The sequence below is a fragment of the Oncorhynchus keta genome, chromosome 9 (assembly GCF_023373465.1).
Source record: "Oncorhynchus keta strain PuntledgeMale-10-30-2019 chromosome 9, Oket_V2, whole genome shotgun sequence".
NCBI lineage: Eukaryota > Metazoa > Chordata > Actinopteri > Salmoniformes > Salmonidae > Oncorhynchus > Oncorhynchus keta.
Genome location: NC_068429.1, coordinates 4,194,705 through 4,215,660, shown reverse-complemented (window position 1 = coordinate 4,215,660; position 20,956 = coordinate 4,194,705). Strand labels below are relative to the sequence as shown.

Sequence of the window (20,956 nt, the reverse complement as noted above, 5' to 3'; positions counted from 1 at the left end):
CTAATGTTACATTTCATACACTGTGTCATAGTTGAGTCAAAGAAAATAATGTATTCTTAAAATGTTATTTTCTTCTCTCTAAATACTCAAGTTTGAACACGGAAATATAATAGCATTCTTCTGTTCTTCCTGTGCTCTCTCTCTCTCCCTTCCCCTGCTCTCTCTCCCTTCCCCTGCTCTCTCTCCCTTCCCCTGCTCTCTCTCCCTTCCCCTGCTCTCTCTCCCTTCCCCTGCTCTCTCTCCCTTCCCCTGCTCTCTCTCCCTTCCCCTGCTCTCTCTCCCTTCCCCTGCTCTCTCTCTCCCTTCCCCTGCTCTCTCTCTCCCTTCCCCTGCTCTCTCTCCCTTCCCCTGCTCTCTCTCTCCCTTCCCCTCCTCTCTCCCTTCCCCTGCTCTCTCTCCCTTCCCCTGCTCTCTCTCCCTTCCCCTGCTCTCTCTCTCCCTTCCCCTCCTCTCTCCCTTCCCCTGCTCTCTCTCCCTTCCCCTGCTCTCTCTCCCTTCCCCTCCTCTCTCCCTTCCCCTGCTCTCTCTCCCTTCCCCTGCTCTCTCTCCCTTCCCCTGCTCTCTCTCTCCCTTCCCCTGCTCTCTCTCCCTTCCCCTGCTCTCTCATTCCCTTCCCCTCCTCTCTCCCTTCCCCTCTCTCTCTCCCTTCCCCTGCTCTCTCTCTCCCTTCCCCTGCTCTCTCTCTCCCTTCCCCTGCTCTCTCTCCCTTCCCCTGCTCTCTCTCTCCCTTCCCATGCTCTCTCTCAATTCCCATGCTCTCTCTCTCCCTTCCCCTGCTCTCTCTCCCTTCCCATGCTCTCTCTCAATTCCCATGCTCTCTCTCCCTTCCCCTGCTCTCTCTCTCCCTTCCCCTGCTCTCTCTCTCCCTTCCCCTGCTCTCTCTCCCTTCCCCTGCTCTCTCTCTCCCTTCCCTCCTCTCTCCCTTCCCCTGCTCTCTCTCCCTTCCCCTGCTCTCTCTCTCCCTTCCCCTGCTCTCTCTCCCTTCCCCTGCTCTCTCTCCCCTTCCCCTGCTCTCTCTCTCCTTCCCCTGCTCTCTCTCAATTCCCATGCTCCCTCTCTCCCTTCCCATGCTCTCTCTCTCCCTTCCCATGCTCTCTCTCTCCCTTCCCTTGCTCTCTCTCCCTTCCCCTGCTCTCTCTCCCTTCCCCTGCTCTTTCTCTCTCCCTGCTCTCTCTCTCTCTCTCCCTTCCCTTGCTATCTCTCCCTTCCCCTGCTCTCTCTCAATTCCCCTGCTCTCTCTACCTTCCCCTGCTCTCTCTCTCCCTTCCCCTGCTCTCTCTCTCTCCCTGCTCTCGCTCTCTCCCTGCTCTCTCTCTCTCTCCCTCCCACATCTCGATCTCTCTCCCTTCCGCTGCTCTCTCTCCCTTCTCTCTGTCTCCCTTTCCCTGCTCTCTCTCTCCCTTCCCCTCCTCTCTCTCTCCTCTCTCTCTCTTCTCTCTCTCTCCCCACATCTCTCTCTCTCTCTCTCCTTCCCCTCCTCTCTCTCTCTCTCTCTCTCTCTCTCTCTCTCTCTCTCTCTCTCTCTCTCTCTCTCTCTCTCTCTCTCTCTCTCTCTCTCTCTCTCTATCCCTGCTCACCCCCACTCCTTTTTCTGTTGTACAGGTCGCCATGGAGATGGCGGCTACTGGCCTTCTGACAACAACCTGATTGATAGGAGCAGTTTGAACGGTAAGCACCCCCACACAGCCTTAACTGCTCCCTATTGTAAAAGTGTTACCGCCCTGTGCTGTTTTCAGAGTTAACTATACTAGACCTGGGTTCAAATACTATTCCACATCTTTCAAATACTTTGATTACTGGTTTTTAGCCTGTCAGGAGTGTCATGTGAGTGGGTGGGTTATATTTTGGTTCTGTTGTGCCATGCACAAGGTCTGGGAAAACTAGTTGATTTCACAGGAAACGGCTCCCTACTGTGACATCACTTAGTCTCTCTGTTCCCAGACCTGGAAACGGCTCCCTACTGTGACATCACCTAGTCTCTCTGAAACCCAGACCTGGAAACGGCTCCCTACTGTGACATCACCTAGTCTCTCTGTTCCCAGACCTGGAAACGGCTCCCTACTGTGACATCACCTAGTCTCTCTGAAACCCAGACCTGGAAACGGCTCCCTACTGTGACATCACCTAGTCTCTCTGTTCCCAGACCTGGAAACGGCTCCCTACTGTGACATCACCTAGTCTCTCTGTTCCCAGACCTGGAAACGGCTCCCTACTGTGACATCACCTAGTCTCTCTGTTCCCAGACCTGGAAACGGCTCCCTACTGTGACATCACCTAGTCTCTCTGTTCCCAGACCTGGAAACGGCTCCCTACTGTGACATCACCTAGTCTCTCTGTTCCCAGACCTGGAAACGGCTCCCTACTGTGACATCACCTAGTCTCTCTGTTCCCAGACCTGGAAACGGCTCCCTACTGTGACATCACTTAGTCTCTCTGTTCCCAGACCTGGAAACGGCTCCCTACTGTGACATCACCTAGTCTCTCTGTTCCCAGACCTGGAAACGGCTCCCTACTGTGACATCACCTAGTCTCTCTGTTCCCAGACCTGGAAACGGCTCCCTACTGTGACATCACCTAGTCTCTCTGTTCCCAGACCTGGAAACGGCTCCGGGAACTATAGACTAGTTGACTAGATAGACAAAGGCTCTGTGCACATGCACACACACACACACGGCAGGATGTGGAGTTGGGAAATCTGTCTGTTAATTAAGGACTAGCATATCATTACAGCCTGCAGGTTTATGAGCAGGGGAAGAGAGGGAGGGAAGGAGGGGTAGACTAGAGAGGGGGAGGGAGGGGTAGACTAGAGAGGGAGGGAAGGAGGGGTAGACTAGAGAGGGAGGGAAGGAGGGGTGGACTAGAGAGGGAGGGAAGGAGGGGTAGACTAGAGAGGGAGGGAAGGAGGGGTAGACTAGAGAGGGAGGGAAGGAGGGGTGGACCAGAGAGGGAGGGAAGGAGGGGTAGACTAGAGAGGGAGGGAAGGAGGGGTAGACTAGAGAGGGAGGGAGGGGTAGACTAGAGAGGGAGGGAGGGGTAGACTAGAGAGGGAGGGGTAGACTAGACAGGGAGGGAGGGGTAGACTAGAGAGGGAGGGGTAGGCTAGAGAGGGAGGGGTAGGCTAGAGAGGGAGGGAGGGGTAGACTAGACAGGGAGGGAGGGGTAGACTAGAGAGGGAGGGAGGGGTAGACTAGAGAGGGAGGGGTAGGCTAGAGAGGGAGGGAGGGGTAGACTAAAGAGGCAGGGAAGGAGGGGTAGACTAGAGAGGGAGGGGTAGGCTAGAGAGGGAGGGAGGGGTAGACTAGACAGGGAGGGAGGGGTAGACTAGAGAGGGAGGGAGAGGTAGACTAGAGAGGGAGGGAAGGAGGGGTAGACTAGAGAGGGAGGGAAGGAGGGGTAGACTAGAGAGGGAAGGAGGGAGGGGTAGACTAGAGAGGGGGGGGGGGGGGTAGACTAGAGAGGGAAGGAAGGAGGGGTAGACTAGAGAGGGAGGGAAGGAGGGGTAGACTAGAGAGGGAAGGAAGGAGGGGTAGACTAGAGAGGGAAGGAGGGGTAGACTAGAGAGGGAGGGAAGGAGGGGTAGACTAGAGAGGGAGGGAAGGAGGGGTAGACTAGATGGGGAGGGAAGGAGGGGTAGACTAGAGAGGGAAGGAAGGAGGGGTAGACTAGAGAGGGAGGGAAGGAGGGGTAGACTAGAGAGTGAAGGAAGGAGGGGTAGACTAGAGAGGGAAGGGAGGGGCAGATTAGAGAGGGAGGGAGGGGTAGACTAGAGAGGGAAGGGAGGGGCAGATTAGAGAGGGAGGGAAGGAGGGGTAGACTAGAGAGGGACCACTATCCAGTCTGAAAGACCCTATCCAGTCTGAGTAACCCTATCCAGCCTGACTAACCCTATCCAGTCTGACGAACCCTATCCAGTCTGACTAACCCTATCCAGTCTGACTAACCCTTTCCAGTCTGAGTAAAACTAACCCTATCCAGTCTGACTAACCCTATCCAGTCTGAGTAACCCTATCCAGTCTGACTAACCCCATCCAGTCTTAGTAACACTAACCCTATCCAGTCTGAGAAACCCTAACCCTATCCAGTCTGACTAACCCTATCCCGTCTGACTAACCCTATCCAGTCTGAGTAACCCTATCCAGTCTGAGTAACCCTATCCAGTCTGAGTAACACTAACCCTATCCAGTCTGACTAACCCTATCCAGTCTGACAAGCCCTATCCCATCTGACTAACCCTATCCAGTCTGACTAACCCTATCCAGTCTGACTAACCCTATTCCGTCTGACTAACCCTATCCAGTCTGAGTAACACTATCCAGTCTGACTAACCCTATCCAGTCTGAGAAACCCTAACACTATCCAGTCTGAGAAACCCTAACATTATCCAGCCTGAGTAACCCTATCCAGTCTGACTAACCCTATCCAGTCTGAGTAACCCTAACCCTATCCAGTCTGAGTAACCCTAACCCTGTCCAGTCTGACTAACCCTATCCAGTCTGACTAACCCTATCCAGTCTGAGTAACACTAATCCTATCCAGTCTGACTAACCCTATCCAGTCTGAGAAACCCTAACACGATCCAGTCTGAGAAACCCTAACACTATCCAGTCTGAGAAACCCTAACACTATCCAGTCTGAGAAACCCTAACACTATCCAGTCTGAGTAACCCTATCCAGTCTGAGTAACCCTAACCCTGTCCAGTCTGACTAACCCTATCCAGTCTGACTAACCCTATCCAGTCTGAGTAACACTAATCCTATCCAGTCTGACTAACCCTATCCAGTCTGAGTAACCCTAACCCTATCCAATCTGAGTAACCCTAACCCTGTCCAGTCTGACTAACCCGATCCAGTCTGACTAACCCTATCCAGTCTGACTAACCCTATCCCGTCTGAGTAACCCTAACCATATCCAGTCTGAGTAACCCGATCCAGTCTGAGTAACCCGATCCAGTCTGAGTAACCCGATCCAGTCTGACTAACCCTATCCAGTCTGACTAACCCTATCCAGTCTGAGTAACCCTATCCAGTCTGACTAACCCTATCCAGTCTGACGAACCCTATCCAGTCTGACTAACCCTATCCAGTCTGACTAACCCTTTCCAGTCTGAGTAAAACTAACCCTATCCAGTCTGACTAACCCTATCCAGTCTGAGTAACCCTATCCAGTCTGACTAACCCCATCCAGTCTTAGTAACACTAACCCTATCCAGTCTGAGTAACACTAACCCTATCCAGTCTGACTAACCCTATCCCGTCTGACTAACCCTATCCAGTCTGAGTAACCCTATCCAGTCTGAGTAACCCTATCCAGTCTGAGTAACCCTAACCCTGTCCAGTCTGACTAACCCTATCCAGTCTGACTAACCCTATCCAGTCTGAGTAACACTAATCCTATCCAGTCTGACTAACCCTATCCAGTCTGAGTAACCCTAACCCTATCCAGTCTGAGTAACCCTAACCCTGTCCAGTCTGACTAACCCGATCCAGTCTGACTAACCCTATCCAGTCTGACTAACCCTATCCCGTCTGAGTAACCCTAACCATATCCAGTCTGAGTAACCCGATCCAGTCTGAGTAACCCGATCCAGTCTGAGTAACCCGATCCAGTCTGACTAACCCTATCCAGTCTGACTAACCCTATCCAGTCTGAGTAACACTATCCAGTCTGAGTAACATTATCCAGTCTGAGTAACACTATCCAGTCTGAGTAACCCGATCCAGTCTGAGTAACCCAATCCAGTCTGACTAACCCTATCCAGTCTGACTAACCCTATCCAGTCTGAGAAACCCTATCCAGTCTGAGTAACCCTATCCAGTCTGAGTAACCCTATCCAGTCTGAGAAACCCTATCCAGTCTGACTAACCCTATCCAGTCTGAGAAACCCTATTCAGTCTGAGAAACCCTATCCAGTCTGAGAAACCCTATCCAGTTTGACTAACCCTATCCAGTCTGAGAAACCCTATCCAGTCTGAGAAACCCTATCCAGTCTGAGAAACCCTATCCAGTCTGAGTAACCCTATCCAGTCTGAGTAACCCTATCCAGTCTGAGTAACCCTATCCAGTCTGAGATACCCTAACACTGTCCAGTCTGAGAAACCGTAACACTATCCAGTCTGAGAAACCCTAACACTATCCAGTCTGAGTAACCCTATCCAGTCTGAGTAACCCTATCCAGTCTGAGAAACCCTAACCCTATCCAGTCTGAGTAACCCTGTCCAGTCTGAGAAACCCTAACCCTATCCAGTCTGAGAAACCCTAACACTATCCAGTCTGAGAAACCCTAACACTATCCAGTCTGAGAAATCCTAGTCTAACACTATCCAGTCTGAGTAACCCTATCCAGTCTGAGTAACCCTATCCAGTCTGAGAAACCCTAACCCTATCCAGTCTGAGTAACCCTAACCCTGTCCAGTCTGAGAAACCCTAACGCTATCCAGTCTGAGAAACCCTAACACTATACAGTCTGAGAAACCCTAACACTATCCAGTCTGAGAAACCCTAACACTATCCAGCCTGAGTAACCCTATCCAGTCTGAGAAACCCTAACACTATCCAGTCTGAGAAACCCTAACACTATCCAGTCTGAGAAACCCTAACACTATCCAGTCTGAGTAACCCTATCCAGTCTGAGAAACCCTAACACTATCCAGTCTGAGTAACCCTAACACTATCCAGCCTGAGTAACCCTATCCAGTCTGAGAAACCCTAACCCTATCCAGTCTGAGAAACCGTAACACTGTCCAGTCTGAGAAACCGTAACACTATCCAGTCTGAGAAACCCTAACACTATCCAGTCTGAGAAACCCTAACACTATCCAGCCTGAGTAACCCTGTCCAGTCTGAGAAACCCTAACCCTATCCAGCCTGAGTAACCCTAACACTATCCAGTCTGAGAAACCCTAACACTATCCAGCCTGAGTAACCCTAACACTATCCAGTCTGAGAAACCCTAACACTATCCAGCCTGAGTCATGTATATGATAACAACCTGCACACACACACACACACACTCATGCCCGCTGTAATCTGTAATCATACTTGAGAGTGTTGGCAGAACGTCGCCAGGGATCGGCGGGGCTCGCTGGTACGACAGCGTGCTCACTGACCCACTGCAATGCCTGCTGGGATGAATTAGGAGGAAACCGGTGGCTTCTGTCTGTCCTTCTGATTAGGAGCAGATGGTTGAGCCTGTTGCCTTCCAGCATGATAGAGGTCAGAGTTCACTGATGAAGCACAGACCCTCCGTGTATTGTACCTGGTTCTCAATGGACAAGAGCAGTGTGAAACAGAGACTGTGTCCCTGATGGCACCCTATTCCCTATGCAGTGCATTACTTTGGACCGTCAAGTTGGCGCACATATTGTCCATACTGCCTGGGCTCTGGTTAAAAGTAGTGCAGTACATAGGGAATAGTGTGCAACTGTGCCCTAGGTGTGCAGTAATTATAGTAGCTGGATGCCCAGACTTGTGACCCTGAGCAGTGAACGAGTCATTTATCCTGTCCAAGAGACGGGACTGCTCAGGTGTTGTGGGACTGAGACTAATCTCATTTGTCTTTCCTGTGTTCTTTAGTTCTACTTAATGTTCTTAGAATATTCCTAGATGTTCTGGATTGTGTTCATGTTCCTAGATGTTCTGGATTGTGTTCATGTTCCTAGATGTTCTGGATTGTGTTCATGTTCCAAGATGTTCTGGATTGTGTTCATGTTCCTAGATGTTCTCGATTGTGTTCATGTTCCTAGATGTTCTGGATTGTGTTCATGTTCCTAGATGTTCTGGATTGTGTTCATGTTCCTAGATGTTCTGGATTGTGTTCATGTTCTGGATTGTGTTCATGTTCTGGATTGTGTTCATGTTCTGGATTGTGTTCATGTTCCTAGATGTTCTGGATTGTGTTCATGTTCTGGATTGTGTTCATGTTCTGGATTGTGTTCATGTTCCTAGATGTTCTGGATTGTGTTCATGTTCTGGATTGTGTTCATGTTCCTAGATGTTCTGGATTGTGTTCATGTTCCTAGATGTTCTGGATTGTGTTCATGTTCCTAGATGTTCTGGATTGTGTTCATGTTCCTAGATGTTCTGGATTGTGTTCATGTTCTGGATTGTGTTCATGTTCCTAGATGTTCTGGATTGTGTTCATGTTCTGGATTGTGTTCATGTTCTGGATTGTGTTCATGTTCCTAGATGTTCTGGATTGTGTTCATGTTCCTAGATGTTCTGGATTGTGTTCATGTTCTGGATTGTGTTCATGTTCTGGATTGTGTTCATGTTCCTAGATGTTCTGGATTGTGTTCATGTTCTGGATTGTGTTCATGTTCCTAGATGTTCTGGATTGTGTTCATGTTCCTAGATGTTCTGGATTGTGTTCATGTTCCTAGATGTTCTGGATTGTGTTCATGTTCTACTATTGTTAGCCTACCTAGTTACTTATAAAACAATCCAATCCATCGGCTCCTAGAAGGGTCTATTTTTATCCTAACCCAGTCTGAAAGATCCCATGTGTGCAATCTGTGTTTCTCTTCGCCTCGGAACGTTGGGATTCCATCTTGAAAATCATCTGAAAAGCATCTTAATGAATAGGAGATAATACTGTTGAAATAACCCTAATACAGCAGATGAGCATCGACGCGGAACCGGACTGGAATTGAAGTCTAGCGTCAGCGTCATTAACCAATGTCTGTGTCCCAAAATGTATATTCCTTTTGACTAGGGCTCTGGTCTAAAGTAGTGCACTATATAGGGAATAGGGCTCTGGTCTAAAGTAGTGCACTATATAGGGAATAGGGCTCTGGTCTAAAGTAGTGCACTATAAAGGGAATAGGGCTCTGGTCTAAAGTAGTGCACTATATAGGGAATAGGGCTCTGGTCTAAAGTAGTGCACTATATAGGGAATAGGGCTCTGGTCTAAAGTAGTGCACTATATAGGGAATAGGGCTCTGGTCTAAAGTAGTGCACTATAAAGGGAATAGGGCTCTGGTCTAAAGTAGTGCACTATATAGGGAATAGGGCTCTGATCTAAAGTAGTGCACTATGTTCAGAATAGGGTGCCATTTGGGACATGTACAGTGTGTTACCAGGACGATGGGTCTGAGGCACTCTCACACATTATCTGATATTTCTGCTGTAATAGCTATTGTTGAGACGGCTAGACCGGATAATGTTAAACTTCGAGGACAGACCAAGATGGTTTCTTCTAAGGCTGCTCATCCAGTCGAGGCCAGAGTTTAGAGCTCTGCAATTCGACCTGAGGGCATAAGGCCTGAGGGTAGAGCCTGTTTTTTTTCAGGTATCACTGATTGGATACTAACATTTTGATCCTGGGTCATTTGCTCGTGCTCCTGCTGCATGAGAAAACGGCCCAGTTTTAGAGTGATGAAAAGTAGCTAACTGCTAACTGCTCTCTCATGTCACCTCATTGAGGAGAGCAGCCCAAGCGTAGCCGTTGCTATGGATACTGACAGACTCAGAGCCACCATGAGCAGAGTGCATGCAGAGTGAGCTGCGTCACAGAGAGCGAGTGACAGACAGAGAGGAACAACTAATGGATTTATTAACAGAGGAAGTTGCTATGGATACTGACAGAATCAGAGCCACCATGAGCAGAGTGCATGCAGAGTGAGCTGCGTCACAGAGAGCGAGTGACAGACAGAGAGGAACAGCTAATGGATTTACTAACGGAGGAAGTTGCTATGGATACTGACAGACTCAGAGCCACCATGAGCAGAGTGCATGCAGAGTGAGCTGCGTCACAGAGAGCGAGTGACAGACAGAGAGGAACAACTAATGGATTTACTAACAGAGGAAGTTGCTATGGATACTGACAGACTCAGAGCCACCATGAGCAGAGTGCATGCAGAGTGAGCTGCGTCACAGAGAGCGAGTGACAGACAGAGAGGAACAACTAATGGATTTACTAACAGAGGAAGTTGCTATGGATACTGACAGACTCAGAGCCACCATGAGCAGAGTGCATGCAGAGTGAGCTGCGTCACAGAGAGCGAGTGACAGACAGAGAGGAACAGCTAATGGATTTACTAACAGACCTTAAATTTGGCAGAAGCAATCGGGCCTGAACTTTCTGGGCCTGGTTAGGGTAGGACCTGAACTTTCTGGGCCTGGTTAGGGTATGACCTGAACTTTCTGGGCCTTGGCGGGGTAGGGCCTGAACTTTCTGGGCCTGGGCGGGGTAGGACCTGGGTAGGGAAGGGCCTGAACATCGTGGGCCTGGTTAGGGAAGGGTCTGAATAGTTTGGGCCTGGGTATGTGGGGGCATGAACATCGTGGGCCTGGGTAGGAAAGGGCCTGAACATCGCAGGCCGGGCAGGGTAGGACCTGAACGGTGTGGGCCTGGGTATGTGGGGGCCTGAATGTCATGGGCCTGGGTAGGATAAGGACTGAACATTGTAGGTATGGGCAGGTTTGGGCCTGAACGTTGTGGGTCTGGGCAGGGTAGGGACTGAATGTTGTGTGCCTGGGTAGTTTAGGGACTGAAGGTCACTGGTAAGGGCAGGGTGGGGACTGAAGGTCACGGGTAAGGGCAGGGTGGGGACTGAAGGTCACGGGTAAGGGCAGGGTGGGGACTGAAGGTCACGGGTAAGGGCAGGGTGGGGACTGAAGGTCACGGGTAAGGGCAGGGTAGGGACTGAAGGTCACGGGTAAGGGCAGGGTAGGGCCTGAAGGTCACGGGTAAGGGCAGGGTAGGTACTGAAGGTCACGGGTAAGGGCAGGGTAGGGACTGAAGGTCACGGGTAAGGGCAGGGTAGGGACTGAAGGTCACGGGTAAGGGCAGGGTAAGGACTGAAGGTCACTGGTAAGAGCAGGGTAGGGGCTGAAGATCACGGGTAAGGGCAGGGTAGGGACTGAAGGTCACGGGTAAGGGCAGGGTAGGGACTGAAGGTCACGGGTAAGGGCAGGGTAGGGACTGAAGATCACGGGTAAGGGCAGGGTAGGGTAGGTACTGAAGGTCACGGGTAAGGGCAGGGTAGGGACTGAAGGTCACGGGTAATGGCAGGGTAGGGTAGGGACTGAAGATCACGGGTAAGGGCAGGGTAGGGGCTGAAGGTCACGGGTAAGGGCAGGGTAGGGACTGAAGATCACGGGTAAGGGCAGGGTAGGGACTGAAGATCACGGGTAAGGGCAGGGTAGGGTAGGTACTGAAGGTCACGGGTAAGGGTAGGGTAGGGACTGAAGATCACGGGTAAGGGCAGGGTAGGGACTGAAGGTCACGGGTAAGGGCAGGGTAGGGTAGGGGCTGAAGGTCACGGGTAAGGGCAGGGTAGGGACTGAATGTCACGGGTAAGGGCAGGGTAGGGCCTGAATGTCACGTTTAAGGGCAGGGTAGGGCCTGAATGTCACGGGTAAGGGCAGGGTAGGGCCTGAATGTCATGGGTAAGGGCAGGGTAGGGACTGAAGGTCACGGGTAAGGGCAGGGTAGGGCCTGAATGTCACGGGTAAGGGCAGGGTAGGGCCTGAATGTCATGGCTAAGGGCAGGGTAGGGCCTGAATGTCACGGCTAAGGGCAGGGTAGGGCCTGAATGTCATGGCTAAGGGCAGAGTAGGACCTGAATGTCACGGCTAAGGGCAGGGTAGGGCCTGAATGTCATGGCTAAGGGCAGGGTAGGGCCTGAATGTCATGGCTAAGGGCAGGGTAGGGCCTGAAGGTCATGGCTAAGGGCAGGGTAGGGACTGAAGGTCATGGCTAAGGGCAGGGTAGGGACTGAAGGTCATGGCTAAGGGCAGGGTAGGGACTGAAGGTCACGGGTAAGGGCAGGGTAGGGTAGGGACTGAAGATCACGGGTAAGGGCAGGGTAGGGGCTGAAGGTCACGGGTAAGGGCAGGGTAGGGACTGAAGATCACGGGTAAGGGCAGGGTAGGGACTGAAGGTCACGGGTAAGGGCAGGGTAGGGACTGAAGATCACGGGTAAGGGCAGGGTAGGGTAGGTACTGAAGGTCACGGGTAAGGGTAGGGTAGGGACTGAAGATCACGGGTAAGGGCAGGGTAGGGACTGAAGGTCACGGGTAAGGGCAGGGTAGGGTAGGGGCTGAAGGTCACGGGTAAGGGCAGGGTAGGGACTGAAGGTCACGGGTAAGGGCAGGGTAGGACCTGAAGGTCACGTTTAAGGGCAGGGTAGGACCTGAAGGTCATGGGCAAGCGCAGGGTAGGGCCTGAATGTCACGGGTAAGGGCAGGGTAGGGCCTGAAGGTCACGGGTAAGGGCAGGGTAGGACCTGAATGTCACGGGTAAGGGCAGGGTAGGGCCTGAATGTCATGGCTAAGGGCAGGGTAGGGCCTGAATGTCACGGGTAAGGGCAGGGTAGGGCCTGAATGTCATGGCTAAGGGCAGGGTAGGGCCTGAATGTCACGGGTAAGGGCAGGGTAGGGCCTGAATGTCACGGGTAAGGGCAGGGTAGGGCCTGAAGGTCATGGCTAAGGGCAGGGTAGGGCCTGAAGGTCATGGCTAAGGGCAGGGTAGGGACTGAAGGTCATGGCTAAGGGCAGGGTAGGGACTGAAGGTCATGGCTAAGGGCAGGGTAGGGACTGAAGATCACGGGTAAGGGCAGGGTAGGGTAGGTACTGAAGGTCACGGGTAAGGGCAGGGTAGGGACTGAAGGTCACGGGTAATGGCAGGGTAGGGTAGGGACTGAAGATCACGGGTAAGGGCAGGGTAGGGGCTGAAGGTCACGGGTAAGGGCAGGGTAGGGACTGAAGATCACGGGTAAGGGCAGGGTAGGGACTGAAGATCACGGGTAAGGGCAGGGTAGGGTAGGTACTGAAGGTCACGGGTAAGGGTAGGGTAGGGACTGAAGATCACGGGTAAGGGCAGGGTAGGGACTGAAGGTCACGGGTAAGGGCAGGGTAGGGCCTGAAGGTCACGGGTAAGGGCAGGGTAGGGACTGAAGGTCACGGGTAAGGGCAGGGTAGGACCTGAAGGTCACGGGTAAGGGCAGGGTAGGGCCTGAAGGTCACGGGTAAGGGCAGGGTAGGGCCTGAAGGTCACGGGTAAGGGCAGGGTAGGGCCTGAAGGTCACGGGTAAGGGCAGGGTAGGACCTGAATGTCACGGGTAAGGGCAGGGTAGGGCCTGAATGTCATGGCTAAGGGCAGGGTAGGGCCTGAATGTCACGGCTAAGGGCAGGGTAGGGCCTGAATGTCATGGCTAAGGGCAGGGTAGGGCCTGAATGTCACGGGTAAGGGCAGGGTAGGGCCTGAATGTCATGGCTAAGGGCAGGGTAGGGCCTGAAGGTCACGGGTAAGGGCAGGGTAGGGCCTGAAGGTCATGGCTAAGGGCAGGGTAGGGACTGAAGGTCATGGCTAAGGGCAGGGTAGGGACTGAAGGTCATGGCTAAGGGCAGGGTAGGGACTGAAGGTCACGGGTAAGGGCAGGGTAGGGTAGGGACTGAAAATCACGGGTAAGGGCAGGGTAGGGGCTGAAGGTCACGGGTAAGGGCAGGGTAGGGACTGAAGATCACGGGTAAGGGCAGGGTAGGGACTGAAGGTCACGGGTAAGGGCAGGGTAGGGACTGAAGATCACGGGTAAGGGCAGGGTAGGGTAGGTACTGAAGGTCACGGGTAAGGGTAGGGTAGGGACTGAAGATCACGGGTAAGGGCAGGGTAGGGACTGAAGGTCACGGGTAAGGGCAGGGTAGGGTAGGGGCTGAAGGTCACGGGTAAGGGCAGGGTAGGGACTGAAGGTCACGGGTAAGGGCAGGGTAGGACCTGAAGGTCACGTTTAAGGGCAGGGTAGGACCTGAAGGTCATGGGCAAGCGCAGGGTAGGGCCTGAAGGTCACGGGTAAGGGCAGGGTAGGGCCTGAAGGTCACGGGTAAGGGCAGAGTAGGACCTGAATGTCACGGGTAAGGGCAGGGTAGGGCCTGAATGTCATGGCTAAGGGCAGAGTAGGACCTGAATGTCACGGGTAAGGGCAGGGTAGGGCCTGAATGTCACGGGTAAGGGCAGGGTAGGGCCTGAATGTCACGGGTAAGGGCAGGGTAGGGCCTGAATGTCATGGCTAAGGGCAGGGTAGGGACTGAAGGTCACGGGTAAGAGCAGGGTAGGACCTGAAGGTCATGGCTAAGGGCAGGGTAGGGACTGAAGGTCATGGCTAAGGGCAGGGTAGGGACTGAAGGTCATGGCTAAGGGCAGGGTAGGGCCTGAAGGTCATGGCTAAGGGCAGGGTAGGGCCTGAAGGTCATGGGTAAGGGCAGGGTAGGGCCTGAAGGTCATGGCTAAGGGCAGGGTAGGGCCTGAAGGTCATGGCTAAGGGCAGGGTAGGACCTGAAGGTCATGGCTAAGGGCAGGGTAGGGCCTGAAGGTCATGGCTAAGGGCAGGGTAGGGCCTGAATGTCATGGCTAAGGGCAGGGTAGGGTAGGGGCTGAAGGTCATGGCTAAGGGCAGGGTAGGGTAGGGCCTGAAGGTCATGGCTAAGGGCAGGGTAGGGTAGGGCCTGAATGTCATGGCTAAGGGCAGGGTAGGGTAGGGCCTGAATGTCATGGCTAAGGGCAGGGTAGGGTAGGGCCTGAATGTCATGGCTAAGGGCAGGGTAGGGTAGGGCCTGAATGTCATGGCTAAGGGCAGGGTAGGGTAGGGCCTGAATGTCATGGCTAAGGGCAGGGTAGGGTAGGGCCTGAAGGTCATGGCTAAGGGCAGGGTAGGGTAGGGCCTGAAGGTCATGGCTAAGGGCAGGGTAGGGTAGGGCCTGAAGGTCATGGCTAAGGGCAGGGTAGGGTAGGGCCTGAATGTCATGGCTAAGGGCAGGGTAGGGTAGGGCCTGAAGGTCATGGCTAAGGGCAGGGTAGGGTAGGGCCTGAAGGTCATGGCTAAGGGCAGGGTAGGGTAGGGCCTGAAGGTCATGGCTAAGGGCAGGGTAGGGTAGGGCCTGAATGTCATGGCTAAGGGCAGGGTAGGGTAGGGCCTGAATGTCATGGCTAAGGGCAGGGTAGGGTAGGGCCTGAATGTCATGGCTAAGGGCAGGGTAGGGTAGGGCCTGAATGTCATGGCTAAGGGCAGGGTAGGGTAGGGCCTGAATGTCATGGCTAAGGGCAGGGTAGGGTAGGGCCTGAATGTCATGGCTAAGGGCAGGGTAGGGCCTGAATGTCATGGCTAAGGGCAGGGTAGGGTAGGGCCTGAATGTCATGGCTAAGGGCAGGTTAACCGTAGCTACACAGACACCTGTTGTTGTTCCTTGTGGGTTAACCGTAGCTACACAGACACCTGTTGTTGTTCCTTATGGGTTAACCGTAGCTACACAGACACCTGTTGTTGTTCCTTGTGGGTTAACCGTAGCTACACAGACACCTGTTGTTGTTCCTTGTGGGTTAACCGTAGCTACACAGACACCTGTTGTTGTTCCTTGTGGGTTAACCGTAGCTACACAGACACCTGTTGTTGTTCCTTGTGGGTTAACCGTAGCTACACAGACACCTGTTGTTGTTCCTTGTGGGTTAACCGTAGCTACACAGACACCTGTTGTTGTTCCTTATGGGTTAACCGTAGCTACACAGACACCTGCTGTTGTTCCTTGTGGGTTAACCGTAGCTACACAGACACCTGTTGTTGTTCCTTATGGGTTAACCGTAGCTACACAGACACCTGCTGTTGTTCCTTGTGGGTTAACCGTAGCTACACAGACACCTGCTGTTGTTCCTTGTGGGTTAACCGTAGCTACACAGACACCTGTTGTTGTTCCTTGTGGGTTAACCGTAGCTACACAGACACCTGTTGTTGTTCCTTGTGGGTTAACCGTAGCTACACAGACACCTGTTGTTGTTCCTTGTGGGTTAACCGTAGCTACACAGACACCTGTTGTTGTTCCTTGTGGGTTAACCGTAGCTACACAGACACCTGTTGTTGTTCCTTGTGGGTTAACCGTAGCTACACAGACACCTGTTGTTGTTCCTTGTGGGTTAACCGTAGCTACACAGACACCTGTTGTTGTTCCTTGTGGGTTAACCGTAGCTACACAGACACCTGTTGTTGTTCCTTGTGGGTTAACCGTAGCTACACAGACACCTGTTGTTGTTCCTTGTGGGTTAACCGTAGCTACACAGACACCTGTTGTTGTTCCTTGTGGGTTAACCGTAGCTACACAGACACCTGCTTGTTGTTCCTTGTGGGTTAACCGTAGCTACACAGACACCTGTTGTTGTTCCTTGTGGGTTAACCGTAGCTACACAGACACCTGTTGTTGTTCCTTGTGGGTTAACCGTAGCTACACAGACACCTGTTGTTGTTCCTTGTGGGTTAACCGTAGCTACACAGACACCTGTTGTTGTTCCTTGTGGGTTAACCGTAGCTACACAGACACCTGCTGTTGTTCCTTGTGGGTTAACCGTAGCTACACAGACACCTGTTGTTGTTCCTTGTGGGTTAACCGTAGCTACACAGACACCTGTTGTTGTTCCTTGTGGGTTAACCGTAGCTACACAGACACCTGCTGTTGTTCCTTGTGGGTTAACCGTAGCTACACAGACACCTGCTGTTGTTCCTTGTGGGTTAACCGTAGCTACACAGACACCTGTTGTTGTTCCTTGTGGGTTAACCGTAGCTACACAGACACCTGTTGTTGTTCCTTGTGGGTTAACCGTAGCTACACAGACACCTGCTGTTGTTCACAGACACCTGCTGTTGTTCCTTGTGGGTTAACCGTAGCTACACAGACACCTGTTGTTGTTCCTTGTGGGTTAACCGTAGCTACACAGACACCTGTTGTTGTTCCTTGTGGGTTAACCGTAGCTACACAGACACCTGTTGTTGTTCCTTGTGGGTTAACCGTAGCTACACAGACACCTGTTGTTGTTCCTTGTGGGTTAACCGTAGCTACACAGACACCTGTTGTTGTTCCTTGTGGGTTAACCGTAGCTACACAGACACCTGTTGTTGTTCCTTGTGGGTTAACCGTAGCTACACAGACACCTGTTGTTGTTCCTTGTGGGTTAACCGTAGCTACACAGACACCTGTTGTTGTTCCTTGTGGGTTAACCGTAGCTACACAGACACCTGTTGTTGTTCCTTGTGGGTTAACCGTAGCTACACAGACACCTGTTGTTGTTCCTTGTGGGTTAACCGTAGCTACACAGACACCTGTTGTTGTTCCTTGTGGGTTAACCGTAGCTACACAGACACCTGTTGTTGTTCCTTGTGGGTTAACCGTAGCTACACAGACACCTGTTGTTGTTCCTTGTGGGTTAACCGTAGCTACACAGACACCTGTTGTTGTTCCTTGTGGGTTAACCGTAGCTACACAGACACCTGTTGTTGTTCCTTGTGGGTTAACCGTAGCTACACAGACACCTGTTGTTGTTCCTTGTGGGTTAACCGTAGCTACACAGACACCTGTTGTTGTTCCTTATGGGTTAACCGTAGCTACACAGACACCTGTTGTTGTTCCTTGTGGGTTAACCGTAGCTACACAGACACCTGTTGTTTCCTTATGGGTTAAGCGTAGCTACACAGACACCTGCTGTTGTTCCTTATGGGTTAACCGTAGCTACACAGACACCTGTTGTTGTTCCTTGTGGGTTAACCGTAGCTACACAGACACCTGTTGTTGTTCCTTGTGGGTTAACCGTAGCTACACAGACACCTGTTGTTGTTCCTTGTGGGTTAACCGTAGCTACACAGACACCTGTTGTTGTTCCTTGTGGGTTAACCGTAGCTACACAGACACCTGTTGTTGTTCCTTGTGGGTTAACCGTAGCTACACAGACACCTGTTGTTGTTCCTTGTGGGTTAACCGTAGCTACACAGACACCTGTTGTTGTTCCTTGTGGGTTAACCGTAGCTACACAGACACCTGTGTTGTTCCTTGTGGGTTAACCGTAGCTACACAGACACCTGTTGTTGTTCCTTGTGGGTTAACCGTAGCTACACAGACACCTGTTGTTGTTCCTTGTGGGTTAACCGTAGCTACACAGACACCTGTTGTTGTTCCTTGTGGGTTAACCGTAGCTACACAGACACCTGTTGTTGTTCCTTGTGGGTTAACCGTAGCTACACAGACACCTGTTGTTGTTCCTTGTGGGTTAACCGTAGCTACACAGACACCTGTTGTTGTTCCTTGTGGGTTAACCGTAGCTACACAGACACCTGTTGTTGTTCCTTGTGGGTTAACCGTAGCTACACAGACACCTGTTGTTGTTCCTTGTGGGTTAACCGTAGCTACACAGACACCTGTTAACCGTAGCTGTTCCTTGTGGGTTAACCGTAGCTACACAGACACCTGCTGTTGTTCCTTGTGGGTTAACCGTAGCTACACAGACACCTGTTGTTGTTCCTTGTGGGTTAACCGTAGCTACACAGACACCTGTTGTTGTTCCTTGTGGGTTAACCGTAGCTACACAGACACCTGTTGTTGTTCCTTGTGGGTTAACCGTAGCTACACAGACACCTGTTGTTGTTCCTTGTGGGTTAACCGTAGCTACACAGACACCTGTTGTTGTTCCTTGTGGGTTAACCGTAGCTACACAGACACCTGTTGTTGTTCCTTGTGGGTTAACCGTAGCTACACAGACACCTGTTGTTGTTCCTTGTGGGTTAACCGTAGCTACACAGACACCTGTTGTTGTTCCTTGTGGGTTAACCGTAGCTACACAGACACCTGTTGTTGTTCCTTGTGGGTTAACCGTAGCTACACAGACACCTGCTGTTGTTCCTTATGTGGGTTAACCGTAGCTACACAGACACCTGTTGTTGTTCCTTGTGGGTTAACCGTAGCTACACAGACACCTGTTGTTGTTCCTTGTGGGTTAACCGTAGCTACACAGACACCTGTTGTTCCTTGTGGGTTGTTCCTTGTGGGTTAACCGTAGCTACACAGACACCTGTTGTTGTTCCTTGTGGGTTAACCGTAGCTAGACACAGACACCACCTGTTGTTGTTCCTTGTGGGTTAACCGTAGCTACACAGACACCTGTTGTTGTTCCTTGTGGGTTAACCGTAGCTACACAGACACCTGTTGTTGTTCCTTGTGGGTTAACCGTAGCTACACAGACACCTGTTGTTGTTCCTTGTGGGTTAACCGTAGTTGTTCCTACACAGACACCTGTTGTTGTTCCTTGTGGGTTAACCGTAGCTACACAGACACCTGTTGTTGTTCCTTGTGGGTTAACCGTAGCTACACAGACACCTGCTGTTGTTCCTTGTGGGTTAACCGTAGCTACACAGACACCTGTTGTTGTTCCTTGTGGGTTAACCGTAGCTACACAGACACCTGTTGTTGTTCCTTGTGGGTTAACCGTAGCTACACAGACACCTGTTGTTGTTCCTTATGGGTTAACCGTAGCTACACAGACACCTGTTGTTGTTCCTTGTGGGTTAACCGTAGCTACACAGACACCTGTTGTTGTTCCTTGTGGGTTAACCGTAGCTACACAGACACCTGTTGTTGTTCCTTGTGGGTTAACCGTAGCTACACAGACACCTGTTGTTGTTCCTTGTGGGTTAACCGTAGCTACACAGACACCTGTTGTTGTTCCTTGTGGGTTAACCGTAGCTACACAGACACCTGTTGTTGTTCCTTGTGGGTTAACCGTAGCTACACAGACACCTGTTGTTGTTCCTTGTGGGTTAACCGTAGCTACACAGACACCTGTTGTTGTTCCTTGAACCGTAGCTACACAGACACCTGTTGTTGTTCCTTGTGGGTTAACCGTAGCTACACAGACACCTGTTGTTGTTCCTTGTGGGTTAACCGTAGCTACACAGACACCTGTTGTTGTTCCTTGTGGGTTAACCGTAGCTACACAGACACCTGTTGTTGTTCCTTGTGGGTTAACCGTAGCTACACAGACACCTGTTGTTGTTCCTTGTGGGTTAACCGTAGCTACACAGACACCTGTTGTTGTTCCTTGTGGGTTAACCGTAGCTACACAGACACCTGTTGTTGTTCCTTGTGGGTTAACCGTAGCTACACAGACACCTGTTGTTGTTCCTTGTGGGTTAACCGTAGCTACACAGACACCTGTTGTTGTTCCTTGTGGGTTAACCGTAGCTACACAGACACCTGTTGTTGTTCCTTGTGGGTTAACCGTAGCTACACAGACACCTGTTGTTGTTCCTTGTTCCTACACAGACACCTGTGGTTCCTTGTTAACCGTAGCTACACAGACACCTGTTGTTGTTCCTTGTGGGTTAACCGTAGCTACACAGACACCTGCTGTTGTTCCTTGTGGGTTAACCGTAGCTACACAGACACCTGTTGTTGTTCCTTGTGGGTTAACCGTAGCTACACAGACACCTGTTGTTGTTCCTTGTGGGTTAACCGTAGCTACACAGACACCTGTTGTTGTTCCTTGTGGGTTAACCGTAGCTACACAGACACCTGTTGTTGTTCCTTGTGGGTTAACCGTAGCTACACAGACACCTGTTGTTGTTCCTTGTGGGTTAACCGTAGCTACACAGACACCTGTTGTTGTTCCTTGTGGGTTAACCGTAGCTACACAGACACCTGTTGTTGTTCCTTGTGGGTTAACCGTAGCTACACAGACACCTGTTGTTGTTCCTTGTGGGTTAACCGTAGCTACACAGACACCTGTTGTTGTTCCTTGTGGGTTAACCGTAGCTACACAGACACCTGTTGTTGTTCCTTGTGGGTTAACCGTAGCTACACAGACACCTGTTGTTGTTCCTTGTGGGTTAACCGTAGCTACACAGACACCTGTTGTTGTTCCTTGTGGGTTAACCGTAGCTACACAGACACCTGTTGTTCCTTGTGGGTTAACCGTAGCTGTGGGTTCCTTGTGGGTTAACCGTAGCTACACAGACACCTGTTGTTGTTCCTTGACACCTGGTTCCTTGTGGGTAACCGTAGCTACACAGACACCTGTTGTTGTTCCTTGTGGGTTAACCGTAGCTACACAGACACCTGTTGTTGTTCCTTGTGGGTTAACCGTAGCTACACAGACACCTGTTGTTGTTCCTTGTGGGTTAACCGTAGCTACACAGACACCTGTTGTTGTTC

The 20,956-nt window shown here is 51.5% G+C and overlaps 1 protein-coding gene across 1 annotated transcript in view; it reads left to right on the top strand.

The window, feature by feature from the left end:
* The window catches only part of LOC118380388 (netrin receptor DCC-like), a 689,822-nt gene that overhangs the window by 580,992 nt on the left and 87,874 nt on the right, over nucleotides 1–20,956 (top strand). The window contains exon 22 of the mRNA XM_052526014.1: nucleotides 1,603–1,668. Within this exon, the coding sequence (XP_052381974.1) occupies nucleotides 1,603–1,668 (66 nt within the window). The remainder of the gene's footprint in view (nucleotides 1–1,602; nucleotides 1,669–20,956) is intronic.